General features: G+C 48.2%; 1 protein-coding gene across 7 annotated transcripts in view; it reads right to left on the reverse strand.

The window, feature by feature from the left end:
- Positions 1–4,751: 4,751 nt before the first annotated feature.
- Positions 4,752–17,958, reverse strand: part of Dlgap2 (DLG associated protein 2) — a 746,370-nt gene continuing 733,163 nt past the window's right edge. For all 7 annotated transcript variants that reach the window (XM_076553682.1, XM_042262958.2, XM_076553680.1 and 4 more), the window contains 3 exons: positions 13,279–13,370; positions 9,744–9,896; positions 4,752–6,860 (listed from right to left, as the gene is read on the reverse strand). In XM_076553682.1, coding sequence (XP_076409797.1) covers positions 6,642–6,860; positions 9,744–9,896; positions 13,279–13,370 — 464 coding nt within the window. In that variant the 3' untranslated portion in view covers positions 4,752–6,641. The remainder of the gene's footprint in view (positions 6,861–9,743; positions 9,897–13,278; positions 13,371–17,958) is intronic.

The raw sequence follows: 17,958 nt of genomic DNA on the forward strand, positions 1-17,958 counted from the left end.
ATTTTCTGAATTTAAAATAACAAAGAATTTACTCCAAGAAAAGTAAATATTTCTTTTCTCAAAAAATTTAATCGCAGAACTATTTACAGGAGGTGAATATTGGCGATACAGACATCAAATGAAAGAGAAGTTATCAGAGAAGAGTTCCAGACAACAAAGCTTTTCCATGGTCACCTAAGAGTGAAAAGAAAAAAGTCACAGGAGAAAGAAAACACAAACAAAAGGAGCAGTCTTTTAAAAATGACTTAAAATAATGACAAACCCTTAATGAGAAGGAAGAAATTGTGTCGGTGACAAGAAATACATCCAATAGGGTACTGCATGCTGGGAAGTAGAATTTATCAAAAGAACCCCAAAAGCATGAGTGAGAGAATTACATAAAATAGTTCTGGTGAAGGTAACTCTGTACAGATTTGAATATTTGGCACTCTGTCGATCCTCATCGTGGGTATTATTTTGTATGTATATTTATTTATATATATATTTATATACTTTTAACCTTTAACTAAATCGCTAGTCTCCTGCTCTGGCATTCCTTGAATCCCTATAGGAGGCATTAAACTCAGTCCTTAGGCCACACCTGGGTATTTTGGCACGTAGTATGGAGGGAGGGCAGAGGGCTGTGTCTCTACAGAAGGGTACCTGGCCGGAGGTAACCGGCTTATCATTGGGAATAAGTATCCCCGTTCTCAATGCTCATTCCTGAATGCAGCAAACTAACCAAAAATGGAGGAAGGTGACAATTCTCTGGAGCCCTTTGAAGGTGACCGAGTTTTTGAGATGGCTGGAGTTGGGTGGGGTAGTGGAGAACTAGGGATTCTGGACAAGTGGCTTCCTAAAGTCCCACAACCGACCTTGGCTTCCATCCTTGAATTTGCAGACATGCATCTGAGTCCCCCCACGGAGACCACTGCTCCAAAGATAAACACGTGTTCAGGAATCCTGCCATAGCTTCCTCTGTGACCCTCTCTCTTGCACGGCACATGGGAAGTCTTGGAGCCCAAGTCTTTCAAATTCAGAATAAGCACCAATGATTAAGAGTCTCCTAAAATCTAAGAAAGTTGGGAGGTAAACCACTGTTACCTGGGTTTGTGTGTATACAAAATCCTTTAAAAAGTAGTAGTTTTGTAGGTAACTAATATGTCCTCAAGGAGTCAGCTGTCAGCTGTTGAGACGGAAGCAGGGTAATTTTTTTCTTTTTTTTCTTTTTTTAAACATTGGATCAAAACGTCAGAGTTAGGACAGCAACTCATAACACGGTGGTGTTTTTCGGTGTGGTGAGAATGGAAAGGCGGCTTCTCAGAGTGTGTGTGTGCTCATCTCTGCAGCGGGCAGGGGAATGATGGCAGAGTCAGGGGCTTGGGGCGGAATCCACACCGCGGCAGCGACTGTGGTGCAGGTCTGGGTCCATCCTGGTGCTCGTCACATGCACATCCTTCTGTTTCCCATGCTCTGTCATCACGTCTCCTTATAGATAACATCTGTTCCTTTCATCTAGGAGGGAGCTGAGCTGACGAGATGGTGAGAACGTCGCGCAGTGCTTGGTGGGGGTATTGGTTCTTGTTCGTGGAAGAATATAGAAAACGGAAGTCCCAGCCAGCAGGAAAAGAAGTTCCTGGCGCTTATACTTCATTTCTGTGCCCTTCTGCATTCTAGTTTGACCTCCTGCCTAGGCAGGACAGGACCCTAAAGCAAACGTCCCTGCCTCTTGTGCCCTGGCTGGCTCTACCAGCCTCCTGCACAGAGTGGGACCACAGCACACATAGTAGGGCCAGAGGATGAATCCCAAGCAACAAAACACATTCACCATACACCTCTAAGCTTAAAGATGCCAGAGGCTGTATGTCATCAATCCTTACATTGTGTCTGTCTGTCTATGAGGGAGGTAGGGACTGTAACACTAACGTCACATGGAAGAGAAAATGGGGGCCTGAGTGAAGACAGGTTACTAGCCATTGCATGCATACATTCTGGCAGCTTGGCTGGGCCTCGGGGCTTCTGGCACCTTCTTGCTGACATCTCAAACTTCCTGGAGCCACTCCATGTAGAGAGCATCTAGCCTGAGAGGGAAGTGCACAGCCTTCAGTTTGCGGCACCTTTCCACTCACCACAGGAGGCACACGCAGCTCGAGGGCACAGGGGTGACGTCAGCTGATGTGGCATGCTCATGACCGGCAGTTAACGGGGGATGAGTTAGTGCAAAGTTCATTGCTCACCCATGTAGCTGAGGCCACTGCTAATCAGAGGCCATTCTAGTCTCGCTCTCCTAGGCCTGTGATTGACTGGGTTTAGAACCCCGGGTTTGATCCACACCTACTTGGAAGTATCAACAGCGAGTGGGTAGAAATAAGAAACTTTTCCAAACTTCCAGCAAATATAGTTTGAAAAAAAACTATAAAAATGACAGGGGTAACCATGAAGGGAGTCATATGTTAAATTTGCAGTAAGAACATGAAGACGCCCAAGGCTGGAGAAGAAAGTGGCTGGGTGAGGCAGCGAGCACGCAAAAGCCCATGACTTGGGGCAAGTGTCTGTGCTTCAAGTCTGCAGCTGGTGGGGTGAGCATGGTGCTTCAGTACCCCCTCATGCCCAGTATTGCTCCAGACAGCCAGCTTCCTTCTAGCCAGATACAGGCCCTCAGGGGACTGCCACCGCCGCATCTCCAACATTTGAGGGAGTTCCTCTGCCAGCAACAGGTTCAGTCCTGCTAACCTGTCAGCCTGAGTCTATCTGAGCCGCCACGTGTCAGCGTCTGTCCCTGTGGACATCCTGGAGCTGTGGTCAGGGAACCCTGAGCAAGGTGACCAACACTGTGGGAGAAAGCAGCCGAGACCCGACCTGTGTGCCCCTCAAAGGGTGACTGGCTTCCAGGTCTTCAGAGACACCAGAGGGCCGGCTCAAACCTGATTGTCCCACCATCCATCACTAAGTCCTGTATGCCTCTCTCTCTCATTCCACTCTATCCCTGCTGCCTAAAGTTTTGGATCAAGGCTGGGTGTGATGGTGCATGTCTATAATCCCAGCACCCAGAAGAAACAGGCAGGATAATTGCAAATTTGAGGCTAGCCTGTACTATACACAGTGAGACTCTATCTTTAAAAAAAAAAAAAGGGTTGGCCCAAACCAGACAGCTGTTTCTAAGGCAGGGAATTCTATAGTTCTCCAGGCACGTGGGCCATGTGTCTGTGACATCACTGTATTTCCACAGAAATCTCTTCCTTGGGGCCCTGGGGTTGGGGGTGTGTGGTGAACACACAGAGGCAGCAGATTTAAGTTAGGATGGTTAAAAACAGTGCACGCTCAATATGCTAATCAAAGGCAGAAATCAAGATGGGGTGCACTGGGACAGACACCCCAAGAAACAGGATCCATCATATGCATTGCGTACTTTTGGTGACCTTCTGATCATAGCTTGGACATCTCCATAAAGGCGGGCTGGAAGTCGCCTCCACTTTGCAGCTTCTTGTTTTGGGTCGTTTTCTGAGGCAGTCAGAAATAATTTGTAATTTTTTTTTCCCTAAGGATTTACTTCCTATTAAATGCTTGAAGTCTTCAGATGTGGTTTGAAGTTAAAAGTGTGGGCATTTCCTTTTCAGTGAGATGATTTCTTGGTATAAAACAAGTTGGCTGCTTTCTACACTATTCTAGGGTGACAATAAAAATATGGCAACAATAATCACCGCAGGAACAGAGAGAGATGTGCGGGCAAGTACATGGAAGATACTCCTGTTGCTCAGTTTCGTTCTCTGCCCCTGGTCCTGCTCTTCAGCTGGGCCTTCTCTCCCACTGTTCCCTAAAGCTCAGCACTGCAGAGTCCACAGCAGCCCCAACGGTGTGAGAAAGGGATTCTGAAATGACAACACTCAAGTCTCTCAGGTTGTCGGAGGCATCTCTGGGAACACAGGTGTGCTGGGACAGACAACATGGATGGCACCGTGTTGCAGCCACGTCCTTGTACCAGTTTTTCATTAATGTCCTATTTTGGATGAGATGAGAGGACCACAGGAGAACGCCACACCATGACCCTCCTGAGCGCAACTGAAAGATAAAGGAGCCGGAGGAAACAGCGTGCCCACGTGACCAATGCCGCCGGCCTTGGCTCGGCTGACGCAGTGTAAACATGGCTTATCTTCTTGTCCCACGGTGGCATGTCACCCGCATGAGAACCGAAGGTATTGCACTTACGAGGGGACTCGAACAGCTAACACTCCATCAGAACTAGCAGCACGTGTTGGTTCGGTCATTAACGAATAATCTTTGGAACCTAGTGAACCAGATAGGGTACATTTTTTTTCCCCACTTCAAAGAGGGGCCACCATGCAACTCAGGGAAGGAAGATTTGTTCAGCTAGGGGAAGTTTAGGCCAAGACTTTGGGTAGCATGGGATGAACAATGAACATAGGCAACATAATTAACTAAAATCGAATGGATACTTTGTGCAAGTTGGGTCCATAGAATTTTGGGCTTAAGACAAGGATTGTCTAATGTTACAATTTGTTTCTATGTGTGTTGTGTACGTTTGAGGAAGTGATAGGGGAGGCTGCCAGAGACCTCATGGGTGTGGGCAGCAGGGACTTTTGCTTTTTGCATTTCCTTCAGCCAGGGGGTGTACATCAGACCTGCTTACCTCTGATTACTACTACATAGTTCCTCTAGGATACATCACTTTCAAAGTCTGAAGTACCAGTGCTTACAACATATATATATATATTTAGCACAGTGGCATGAATACAGGAGGAAGCATCGTTATTGTACTATTTAGGATTTACATATTTATTTAGGTAGAAAACGCTTTGAACACTCTGGGGAAATAGGGTTCAGTGATAGAAGAATATTTTGGGGAGTTTTTTTTTTGCATTTTTTTTAAAGGATATACATTCGTATGATTTTTGCTTCCAAATATATTTAAGGCTGTTTGGTAAAATATATACCAGATACAAGGCTCGATTTATAGGATTTTGCTATTACAGGGAATTCTTAACTACTCGGCTTAAAAAAAAAAGTAAAACTGTGAGGCTTGACATGCTGTAACATCAACCGTGCCCCCCCATGCGTAGAGGAATGGAGAGGATGAGGAAGAGGCCGGTGTCATCTTAGCAACGCCCCAGCTGCAAGGCTGCCTCGCTGGGTACCCACATGCAGTGACCAGCGATGCAGTCGGGCTGCAGAGGGGGCCCCCGGGGACCGTTTAAAGTGCAAGTCACAGGGAGAACACAGACGCTACAGGGATGTCGAAAGCTTTTCTCCTCTGGCTAAGTGCATGGTGCTCCTTACGTATTAAGAGGGGAGGCCTGGGATGGGGTGGGGCCCTGCCTGAACTTGAACAGCAGAGAACTCTGAGATCAGGGCCATGGGCAGTCTGAGCGCTCGGTGTGGCATCTGAACTTCTGTGCAGAAGTCTGGTAACAACGCCTCTAAACGTGTAGATATGATTTACACGAAGCCTGTCAATCAGAGCCAACCTTTCTCTTCTGAGCATCCTCAGAGTCATGACTACGGATAACCTTTCTTAGATTCCACGGCTGGAAATCACCATGCATGACCTTTTCCCCCCCTCCCATTTTCATGTCTAACACAGGCAAGAAATATATTCTTAATTCAGCAGTACTGCATAGGACCAAAAGAATTCTGGAAAAATACAAGTATAAACTAATTTTCTTCTTCTTTACCATTTTAACTGATATACTTACCACTCACATTCATATTTCTTATATGTTTTACAACATCACAACTGTCATCATAAACAAGCAAACTCCTTTAAAGGTACCCTGGAAAGTCAAGTGATAGCAGTTTGAGAACGCATGTAACATACATAAAAAGTACATGTAGCTTAAGCAGTGAAGTTTAAGAAAATGCTATGTGTAATGGTTTAGGTTACGAAGGGATAAAAATACCATGACTATTTCTTAGTTTTTTTCCCTCTTTGTATTCTCTGGGCTTCTGCCAGCCCTTTCCATGGGTTCCTCTCTTAGAGGAACATACAGCTGAGCTTTGACTATAAAGATTCTACGCTAGATATTTTTTGGGGGGGTGGGTGGGGTTCAGCCTTGTCATTTCCTTTTGGAGAACCACATGGTGGGGACCTTGGAGAGACCCTCTTCTGTCGTCACAAATGTCAACCAAGGAACCGAGTGCTTCCTGTGGTGGCGGGACCAGTGAGGACAGCAAGGTCTTGGGGCAACTGAGCTGGGGAGAGTAACTCAGATGGGAGGGAACAGGTTTGTCTGTCTTTCCTGCCCTTCGAATTGTAGCACCTTCCACTTGGATGTCTAATGCCTCTCGAGAGTGGGGAGATGCACCCGTTTGTAGTGACCTCTAGTTAATCACACAATTTATAAAAATATAAATAACAAAGTGAAAGCTAGGTTCCATCTCAAGAGGCCACTGGGCGGCCCTCTGGGAACAGGGAGGTAAGTCAGGGCTCACCCAGCCTGTTCCTCAGAGCCGATGTCCTTCAGAGTCAATCTTGCCATGAGCTCAGCAAACTAGGAATCCGAGTGTCCACTGTCTACGGTGCAGAGAACACGGCAAGGGCGAATCCGGTGGAGGGTGAGACAGAAACTACCAGGTAGGCAATAAACTGTACAAGCATTTTGTGTAAAAGACCAAAACCAGGCGCGTGTGGCGGCCACCTCTGGTCCTCAGAGCCGCGTCTGGGCCTCGGGGATGTAGATCTCAATGCTGTCTGCCCTCTCGGTGGCGGAGTTCTGGCGGAAGGAGGCGGCTCTCTTGGCTGCCATGAGCCGACGCCGGGCTTCTTGGCGCTGTCGGTCCGGCAGGTCCAGGGACTTTTCCCTTGTGATGGGGAATTTCCCCTTGGGGGGCTTCTTTGGTATTGGAGGGGGGATCTTCCTTTCTTCCTGAAAAGCATCACAAGTCAGACTAGGTCAGGGAAGGTCATGGAGAGGTCTCGGAGGCAAGTAGGAGGAAGTCTGGGGAAGGTTGGGGGAACATCAGGAACGAGAGGTGTGTGTGTGTGTGTGTGTGTGTGTGTGTGTGTGTGTGTGTGTGTGTGATGGGGAAGTGGAAGGAGGTCAGAGGAGAGATGGGAGGGGTCATGGCAAGGCCAGGAGGATCATGGAGAGTCATGAGAAGGTAGAGGGGAGGTCATTAGAGGTCAAGGGGAGGACTCAGTTAAGTCAGGGGGAGGTCAGGGGCAGACCAGAGGTGCCGAGTCCTGAAGCCCTGGTTCATCCAAGTTCTGTTGGATCTCCTGCCCTGGCAGGCACTGACAAATTCACCCCCACCGATACCCAGTGGGGCAGCTTCATCTTACAGCATTCACTTTTTTTTTTGGGTCACCTTCCTAAACTTGAGATTTTTTAGTGGAGCCTGAGGAGTTTAAGGCAGTGTCTAAAGATAAGAAAATAAGCTGCATCTCAACACAGCCATCCCCCTAGCTCTGGCATACTGCAGTTCCCACTCATCTCCATACTTTCCAAAGCACTGTCCTACCTGAGTGGCAGCAAATGCCTCGAGGGAGTGTGGAAGTGGTTGCCTGATGTTTGTGGGAGAGGAAGCATGTTCATGAAAACCATCTTATGTGGACAGGAGCCCCCAAGGATCCCTGGGCTAAATTCTCAAACCACGAGCCTAAACGCACACTGACTTTACTGTAAACGCACATATAATTACATATCTACGCAATACAGTGTGTCCCTTAGCTTCAATTCTCAATTCACATCCAAAAAATATACATGCATCTGGAGAGAAGGAATTTGGACAGATTGGAAACACATGCGATGCAGAAGGCTTGCGAACTTGAGCGCAGGGCTTGCACTCTGGGACGGTGTTCCTGAGAGCCAATCTGGACCTCCCCTGGCTGTCGTGAGATTCCTTCTGCCTAAGTAGAGCGATGTCGCCTGAGTCTCCATGTTTGAGCTGTGTGTGGTACAGGAAGCAGAGGGGCGTGTGCCCGTGCCCACAGTGGCTGGATGTTGGAAAAAGCGAAACGCTGCCTTGGTGTCTGAAATTTGTTCCTAAGGTCGGAAGCTATGGCCCACTCCTGACTTCCTGGTGTGCCTCTTAAGCTACTTAGAGATGCGGCTCTCACATGGAGGACACAGCTGTTCATCTCTCCCTCTCTCACTGTAGCAGAGGGGTGGGGGTGAGGTTTGATAAGGACCTTGCACGGCTTGGAACTCTGTCTTCAGAAGTGCCTAGAAGGGACAGGCTTTTCTTGAAGGTGTGGGACCTGCCGCTCTGCATTGGGGTGAGTGTCCTGAGCAGGAACACATTCCACAGGAGACTTGGTCCGTGTGGGCTTCTGCTTGCCCCTTGGTCCCACAGGGGCGGCTGCCTTTGTGTGGGCTGGATTGGGAGCACTGCTTTCCTGGGAGCACTACTTTCACAGGGAGCACTGCTTTCCTGGGAGCACTACTTTTCGTGGAGCACAACTTTTTGGGGAGCACAGCTTTCATCATTCCATTCTTGTGCCATCCTCTCATTTCCTCAGAATCCTGGGTAGTCTGGACTTTCTTCTGTGTCCCGACACCCCTCCTGTTATCTGGTGGGAGGAGTTTGATCACCGACCTCAGGGAGATCTATGGCTGTTGGCTTTCAGCCTCACTAGCCCCCGGCAGTGACTTTGAGGAAGTCCAAACAGTGAGTAGTGAGTGGCCTCACTGGCTTTCATTCTAATCACTTAGCTACCCATTCTTGCTCACACGTGGAACAGCACTTCCCCAAACTATGAGTAATCCGGTTTCCTTGTAACTTTGTTTTCTTTCATTTCCAGACAGAGTCTCACTATTTATTCTAGGCTGGCCCCAAACTTACAACCCTCCTGCCTCTGCTTCTCAATGTTGGGGATTCAGGCATATACCCCAACATCTAACTGGAACTTAAACATAGTTATTCAGCGTGTGTATGCATGCATGCTTGTGTGTGTGTGGGGGGGGCAGGGGTTGTACATGTGCCACAGTGCACTCGTGGAGATCGGGGGACACCTTGTAGGAGTTAGTTCTCTCCTCTCGCCAAGTAGATCATGGGGTCAGCCTCGGAGCTTCAGGGTCAGTGGCAAACACCTTTCTCTACCCACTGGGCCATCTCACCAGCCCCTGTAGCTGTAACTCAGTTTAATGGACAATGTCTGTCTAGAAAATTCAGACCATGATTACTTCTCTGGGGAGCTCGTAAGTAGGTGCATGTACTGCTGACTTAGACTGTCTTCCGGTGCTCTCCTGAGATGATCTCATCACGAAGCAGAGAGCAATATTCAGATTTAATGCAAATTTTCAGCCTAATTAAGGATGGGGCTCCATAGGAAGATCACACCCTCAGACTGCTTGGAAAGATTTAAATGATGCCTTGTCCTTCACTCCCAACATGCACCAGGGAGGTATATTTGACTAGAGGATTGTCATCTTAGCCAGACCTAAGATCTTACCAGTGGGAGATCGTCTAAATACAATCTAAGTAGAAGTCAGATGAAAATGAGCCAGGATTTATCCCTGGAGGAAGCTAGATGATAGATGTAGGGATTTTTAGTGGTGTGTCTGAGACGTTTGTGTACTGGAGATAGAGCAAGACACCACTGCTATTACCAGGACCCAGGACCCCATTCATACATACACACACACACACACACACACACACACACACACACACACACACACAGAATTCGATCCTGTATCAATGACTAAAGACAGAGAAACTGGCTATCATCCGGCACTACAGCAGATACCGGAAGCCCACAGGCACAGCGCTCAAGACCCACCCAGCACACCATGTGACTTCATTACCTTTCTCTCTGGTGACTCTATTATCTTCCAGTCATTGAGCTTCAGCTGGTGCAGTTCATCAAACTTCATGCTGACATCCTCCACAGACAGCTGCAGCATATCCCAGTAGCCAGCTAGATCCTGCGATGTTGGCCTTGGCATGGCGCTGGGGTCCTGTGGACACACAGGGACATTACGGGGCCAGCTCTTTCTTACTACGTCACTCAAGGAGTCCGACTAGGAGGAACTCCACTCATTTGAGACAAGGCAGGAGACGCTCCACGACCCCATAGAAGTTAACCTTAGCACAGGCATGTGCCAACTGCTTAAAACCAGGCAGTATAACCCTTCAGTGTTTCAGCTTGAAAATCCTGGAGGCTAGGATGTCGCTCAGTGGTAGAGGACTACTTGCCAAGTATTTGCAAACTTTCTGGGTAACACGCTTCAAACGGTTCGCAGCTCATAGACATAGTAGAGCCCCATGGCTTACTCAGAAGGGACAGAGCTGCACGTGTCTGGTGCTGAGACCACTGGGTTGCAGACATTTATTTCATGGTGTTTATTTTGATGGGTCCTAGCTCTAGTTCTGAGGATCAAGTATGACTTCAAAAGGTAATGTGAATGTGGTTTCCTCCCATGAAGAGCCAAGCCAATCTCTTGAAGGAACAGAGATTCAAGAACATCCCCTCCCCTGCAACTTAGCCTGCCCAAGGGGTACCACTCAGCTACCCACAGGCAGCTCCTGGTCTGGTTCTGAGTCCAAGATGCACGTTATTTCTGCAGAATGTATGGTCCAATCGGTTCCTACTCTGATAATCGAGTGCTAAGTCTGTGTGTGGTTCCCTTGATTCAGTGTGAGGCTGACTCCTACTGTGGTCTCACAAAATCAGACATTTGTTTGAATGATTAAAGTATCCAACTTTCATCAGTAGTTTGAGTGGAACATTGTTTGGCTCACAGTTTCTTTAGCTCATGTTGATGTTCACATAGAAATTATACCTGTTTAGGCACCATTGCAGTCTCACAGGTACCCAGATAACAGCTTATGGCCCCAGGGAGGGTCACAGGGGTGGGGCAGGGAGTGGGGATAGAAGGTAGAACTCACAAGGTGTCTGTCCCTTCCTCCTAAGTAGGATCCAGAGCTGGGCTTTGCTGTTTGAGCCTGTTCTTACATTGAACCACTAGAGGGCGACTTCTGTCCACACTGAAGCGGCATCATATACTTCCTTCTGAGATACTGGGGCTTTCTGTCTGTCTTTTTTTGCTTGAGTGTGTAGAGGGAAGAGCTAAATCACAAACTGCCCACACCTGCACAACTTCAAGACACATGTGTGTGTGTGTGTGTGTGTGTTTGTCTGGTTTTCCCTAGTGTTATTTCTTAGACTTCATGATTGGCAAACTACCTAAAATATCTACCACCAGCAGAATCCCCAGCAACTGTGAACCACAGCTTGGAGGGCAAATAACATTGCTCTGTCTTTTGCCTGTGTCTCCTGACACCATTCCTCAACAAGGGTCTTAGAGATCCCCCAAGAGAAGCCAAAAGAAAAAAAAAAAGAGCCAGCCAGATGCTTTTGAACTTGAGAGGCATCAAAGATGGTGAGGGTGGATCAGGTGCATCCAGTGCAGAAGGGGTGAGCATTTCATAAGCTGAAGGGTAAGCTTGGTCCTGATGCAGCAGGGGCTGTACCAAGACACCTCAGAGGCTGTCAGGCCACCCTGACCACAACTGCATGGCACACAGCATTCCTTACGATCCAACTGTTCGTCTTGCAAAGATAGTATGTTGAGGAAGGTAGCGCTACACATAAGAGCCAAACATTTATCTACCCAGCGTCATCTTTCAAGGTGGCAAACCTTCCAGATCATCCTTTAAATGTCGACCAAGCTTCACACCAAAGGTGCCATGTTCTAACTCTACACCTCACGATGACCTTTAATGGGCTAGCTGGAAAACGTTAGAGAAAACATTATCCTTAATGACCCCGATGAAAGACCTGGATCTGCAGCTCTGAGGGGCTGCACTTTGCATATGCAGCAGGACATGTAAGTTGATTGTCTGCACACACGCTAACAAGCAGGGCGCCGTCAGAACACCGGCTGCCTCGGCCATGACAAGCGCCGCAGCGGCTTTTGCCTTTATGGAAAGTGTTTGGCATTAAGTATCTGGATTGTAAAATTGCCTAGAATGGTGAATACGATTCAGCTGTTTCTCATGGAATTATATGCGTAATTTAGTCAGACAGAAGCCAAACATTGTGTGGGCATGCAATAAATGGGTATACATGCATGTGTTGGTATATGATGATTTGTATGCATGAACATACTTACAGGTATATAAACACACACACACACACACACACACACACACACACACACACACACACACACACACAGGGGTTTCTCCTCTCTTTTCCAGGAAGACCCAGCATCTATGCCAAATGCATTCATAAATCTAACTCAAGACACATTAATTTCTGTCCTGCCTACAAGATATGCAAAGACCAAACGACTTCTAAGATCTCTTCTTAATCTCTTCACATGAAAATGTCTTTGCTCAACATCCTCATAGATGACTTTCTTTACTTGTGACCTTGGCCATCATATGAATTTCCTACCTCCTCTTCTGGGATTTTTCTGGGAGAAGAGCCAGTAGTGGAGGTACACCCAGACTCTCTCTCTCACCTGAATGCTCTACTCAGCCCCAGCCCCAACCCCAGCTTCCAGCTGGGTCCTGGGCCTACCTAAGGTGTGAGTTGCTGGAGCCTGAATGTAGATAACTAGGGGTAGGTGTATGAGTCCCAGATGGGGTGTAGGTCCCTAGGGATGGGATGTTGGTCCTTAGAGATATGTGAGTCTCCAGAGCAGAAGTATGGGTCCCCAGGGCAAGATGTGTGGGTTTCTGAGGCTTGGGTGTGTCTCCAGGGCCAGAGTTTAAGTCCCCTGAGGTGGAGTATGGGTCCCTAAGGCTGGCGTATGGCTCATCAGAGATTATTTGTGGGTCTCCAGTGTTGGGAAGTGGGTCCAGGGCTGGGTTATCTTCTCTCTCACCCATCTTCCTGCTTAGGGGCATGTCAACCGAATGAGGAGTGTGGGGGTCTGAATGAAAACACCCCGTGGGGTCGGTCGTATGTTTGAATACTTGGTCCACAATTGGTGGAACTGTTTGTGGGAGGACTAGGAGGTGTGGCCTTGTTGGCAGAGGTGTGTCACTGGGGGTGGGCTTTCAGGTTTTAAAAGCCCGGGCCATTCCCAGTTGGCTCTCTCTCTGCCTCTAGCTTGTGGATAAGGATATATAGGCTCTCAGCTACTGCTCTAGTGCCCTGCCTGCCTGCCTGCTGCCATGTTCCCCAACACATGAACACGCCCTCTGAAACTGTGAGCCCCTGGTAAACGTTTTCTTCTACACATTGCCTCGGTCATGGCGCTGTGTCATGAAAAGTAACAAGGAGTCCGTGAGAATGCATGATGCATGCACGCCGCCACATCTCCCCCCCCCCCCCCCCCCCCCCCCCCCGTCCCCACCCCTGGGGGGTGGGACGACCATGCTACTTACCATATTCTGTTGACAAAGCCAGTAAAACTGCTGGAACTTCTGGGACATGAGCAGCTGGGCACTTCCCACGGCGCTCCTGATCTTTCCTAGAACTGTGAGACACAGGGCAGATCAGGATCCGGTCCGACAAAAGGGAGAGTGTGCGGTGTCCAGCGAGCTGGGACCAGCACGGCCGTCCATGCCTTTTTTCCTGGGCCTGGAGCTTAGGGTGGACCATGCTGAACACACCCATCAGCTGAAGTTTCCATTCCTTCCCAGCTCATGAGAATACACGAAGTTAGCCAAATGCCAGCTGTGAGGGTGTTATCACTGGGTCCTGGGGACGGTTTAGCTCACCAAGGCGGTGGGCACTGTAAGATCTTTTTTAGGCCCTGAGTTTGTTTAGCTCTGATGCTCAGGTGAGGCCTTGTTGAGGAGCCATAGGCTCCAGAAGACCCAGGGAATAATACTGAGATGGTCACTCCTCAATTTTGAGAAAAGCACATTGGTTATCTTCCATCTCATTGGGTTTCATTAAATACTCCAGTGAACTGAGGGTACTATCTCATGGCAATGACATGAGCTGTGTCTCAGATGCAGAGGAGCTACACAGAGGGCAGCCACACGTGAGGTCATGCCACACCTCGGAATCACCCAAAGGGTCATGAGTCACACAGTAGGTCAGACTCGCTGGCTTATCAGACCCTTGGTGAGGTTAACGTTACCTGACTAACCATGCCTCCAGCGGGACTTTGTAGCTTTGGGCTACAAAGGATTCCTGATCCTCAATGGCTTTATGTGGGAAGCTAAATATTAACTTTTAAAAATAGTAAAGAATGTGTCTTTATCCACGCAAAGGATTTAACACACGGCAATGGCTTCTAGATTTAGACTGGGAAAATGGAAGGCTTTGTCTAGGAAAGCATAAGGGACAGAGAAGCTATGGTTCTTGCCCTTGAACTTCCTCATTGTCCCTCCTCTGCTTTCCCGTGAGTGCAGCACCGTCCGGAAGACAGTTGCTTTGTGGACCCTGGCTCACATAGGCCTCAGAGTCATCCGGGAGCCAATGGGAACCTTTGTTCCTGTTGGACCCTTTTATCTCTGCCCAGCTTCCTTCACCAGCTCCCGCTCATACGCCACCCTCAGAACTCATACAGTGCAGTTTTCTAGACTTCTCTGTCTCTCTCTCTGTCTCTCTGTCTCTGTCTCTTTCTCTGTCTCTGTCTCTCTCTCTCTCTCTGTCTCTCTGTCTCTGTCTCTGTCTCTGTCTCTCTCTCTCTCTCTCTCTCTCTCTCTCTCTCTCTCTCTCTCTCTCTCTCTCTCTGTGTGTGTGTCTGTCACTACTTGATTAGGAGGCTTAGCCGCCATCTGTGAGTTTCTCCTTCAAGCTTCCATGCTGAGCACAGACATCCACCCCATTCCAAGTACTTGAAACGAATTGTTGCGGGTTGGATCCATTCTCCCAGGCTTTTCTGGAAGAGAGCTGTGATTAGCATCTGTCTGCTGTGTGCCAAGGTTGGGAGGGGCGTGGGGGACAGGTGTCCTGGAGGGAAGCATAGGCAGAGGACCCATTGCTATGCCTTGGAGGGCCGTGCAGTTCAACTGGCTGTTCAGACTCGTGAGGTTTTATTGAGTAAAGACAAAAGAACTTCCAGATCAGTGGGAGACCAGCAAGCAGAACCTAGGGCAGTCTATGGTGCTCCCTACCACCGCAGCCCAACATCCATCCCCAGGGGATGAAATTGAGGGCCAGAGACAGGGACTGAGTTACTGTAGTTTTACTCCCTGCAGCCAGCTCCCCAAAGACCAGTGGCGGCTACAACCAGTCCCAGGGCCAGTTATTGGAGGGCTGAGGATGCAGTCGGTGGAAAAGTCCACTGTTAGCATTAAGTGAGGAATGGCTTTGAGTACCAAGAACGCAGAGACAGAAAGAAACACCCTACATGTGCCCAACGCTGGCATCTGGCATCAAAAACTCTGACCCGACAGGCCAGCTGGCACAGCCGCTTCCACACTCTTTCCTGGCCAGACTTGAGGCCAGAAAGAGCGAGTGCTCAGAGGAATGTGTGGAGACTGCTGAAGACGATGCTTGCAGAAACAGTGGGCTGATAAGAGAGGGAGTGTAATGGCAGGTGACTCAGAGGGCAACTGGAGAGCACTGTGCAGAAGGCATCCTTCGCCTGTTCAAAGCCAGGGTCGACCGCTGGACATCATGTGCTCTTGAAAGTGATTAAACACTTATTTGGATGTGTTTTCTCCCTCCCTCCCTCCCTCCCTCCCTCCCTCCCTCCCTCCCTCCCTCCCTCCCTCCCTTCTTTCCTTCCTCCCTCCCTCCCTTCTTTCCTTCCTCCCTCCCTCCCTTCTTTCCTTCCTTCCTCCCTCCCTCCCTCCCTCCATCCCACCCTTCCTTCTTTCCCTCCCTCTTCCTCCTCCTCCTCCTTGTACATTTTTATTCTCTAAAAATTGATCACGGAAAATTCCACATTTGTGCAAGATCAGGACAAGGAGTCTAGCAAGCACCTCTGTCTGTATCTCTTACAGCCACAGCCGAGGCTGTGAGTGACTCATTAGCCACCTGAAAGCATGTTTTAACCCACACTTCACTTTCACCTTGTTGAACGGCACACATCCTCACTTCTCAGCACGGATTGATTGCCCGATAGGGTCTAATTCTAGATTGCTTCTAGGATGTCCAAAAAGGTAAACCCCAGAACATTTCATCAGTGGGTGAATGAAACCACACTGGTTTCCTTTCAGCTACAGGTCTTGATATGTGGATCTTCATCAGACTGTGATGGGAAGAAGGGAGGGGGAAGAAGGGCTGGGATATGGAGGCCCCTGGAGATGGTTCAGGTCCAACATCCCTTTTTGGAAATGCTTGGGGAAGGAGAGTGGTAAACTCAGATTATCTTGGAGTTGGGGATGTTTGCTTACACATAATGAGACATTGAGGGATGGGACCCAAGTTTAAACCACCAGATTCACTTAAGCTTTAGTATGCCTTCTCCGCATGGCCGGCAGGTGCTCCCTACATCATATCGGCATTCACGTTTTGCCTGTGGCCTGTCCCGTGAGGTCAGGTGTAGAATCTCTCACTTGTCAGATCATGCTATTGCTCAAGGTGTTTTGAATTTTTAGATTTGGGTTCAGGCCTGTAGTGGGGGGGGGAGGGTGTAGGGATAGAGAGGTGCGTGTGGGCAGCACTTTGAGCAGAGTCTCAAAGAAGTACAGAAAACACATCATCCCTCATTCACACCTGATGCCCTACAGGAGCATGATGAACAGTCTTGGTGTCCAGAAGATGAATGTTTTGCTTCTGGAAGGTGGAATTTCTGTTTCATTCTATCCTGTAGCACAAGTGATTGATAGTATTTAGAAGGGCTCATTTTAATCAAACTTGTGCTATAAAATTAAAGAAGCCATGAATGCATGTATTTGTTTTACTGACTTCCTTTCTTTAAATTGTAATAAAAAGCTGATTTGTTCTACAAAACTTGAAGCTTAAACACCTAATCTTTGTGTTCCTCTTAAAACAGAATTCTGCTGAAGTATCCATAAAAGACTGCGATTTATAATCTTTAGCACAGTGTGAATATATGGTGATTCTTGGTATGGATTAATGTGGTGCGGTTTTTGTCGCAGGTATAAATTAAACAGTGCCACAGAGATGAAGCATGGTGGAACGGGGCTAATGAGCAGCTGCTAATGGTAGGTGAACTTGGCCGCTTAGTGAATGGGGGCGATCCTATCCGAGGCCTATATTGTAAATAGCTTCCTGTAATTGCAGGGAATTTGAAGCGAAAATTCAATTTATTTTTTACCACTATACTTGCCTAATTTTGTCAGAGTTTCAACAGTGTCCTCTTAAGGGCTGCAGATAAGGACTGGTACTCATCAGAATGCAAATTTTCAAAGAACCTGATGTAACCCTGGCCTTTGGTGTACAAAAAAAAAAAAATGATTAGCTAACTTGGCTCTTTGAATTTATTTTTCACCTGTCTCATCTAATTTCTAATTCTATGAAAATTTCTTATGGAATACTGGCACCTCTCTAAAGATCTCAAGTGGACTTTTATAGAATTTGCGAAGTTGAAAAGGATCGTCTGGTGTTGACAGCCTCTCTGGGGATTCCCTGGCGAGTAATTTTGCAGCACTGGAGGTGGGCACTGCTCCCGAAAATTTCCCTTCAGGTGCCAGGCCTCCTCTCTTTCATGGCATGAGCATATAACTGAGTTGTTTAGTTCCTCAAGGTTCTCCTCACACCCTTAGTAAGACGCTGGCCAGCTGATGACATGGCCAGCCTGACCCCCAAGCTGGGCAGACTCTCTGGCCTGGCTCCTGCCAGAAGTCTATAAGCAATGGGTACCCCATCAGCTTATGCAGGAACTTGCATATAACATGCACGCATCCTCCCCATACTTAATGCGCTGTCTGTACCCCGGAATTTGGTTTGCACAGAGGCCATCGTTACTCTCACCCTCCAGTCTGTTTTCTCCCCCATCTGCTTCAGGTACCCTGGCCAAATGGAGAGGGGTAGAGTTTCTCTTCAGCGCTGTGCTCCTTACCCGTGTTCTGTTCGTCTCACATCTTTCCTGTCATTTGCTTGGTCCTGTGGAAATGTGCCCTGTAGCTGGGCATTCCCATCCATAGACCTTTGTACCCTTCATGGAACATGGCCCGGGAGACCCTGTGACAGGCATC

This window comes from Peromyscus maniculatus, chromosome 17 (assembly GCF_049852395.1).
Source record: "Peromyscus maniculatus bairdii isolate BWxNUB_F1_BW_parent chromosome 17, HU_Pman_BW_mat_3.1, whole genome shotgun sequence".
NCBI classification, from domain to species: domain Eukaryota; kingdom Metazoa; phylum Chordata; class Mammalia; order Rodentia; family Cricetidae; genus Peromyscus; species Peromyscus maniculatus.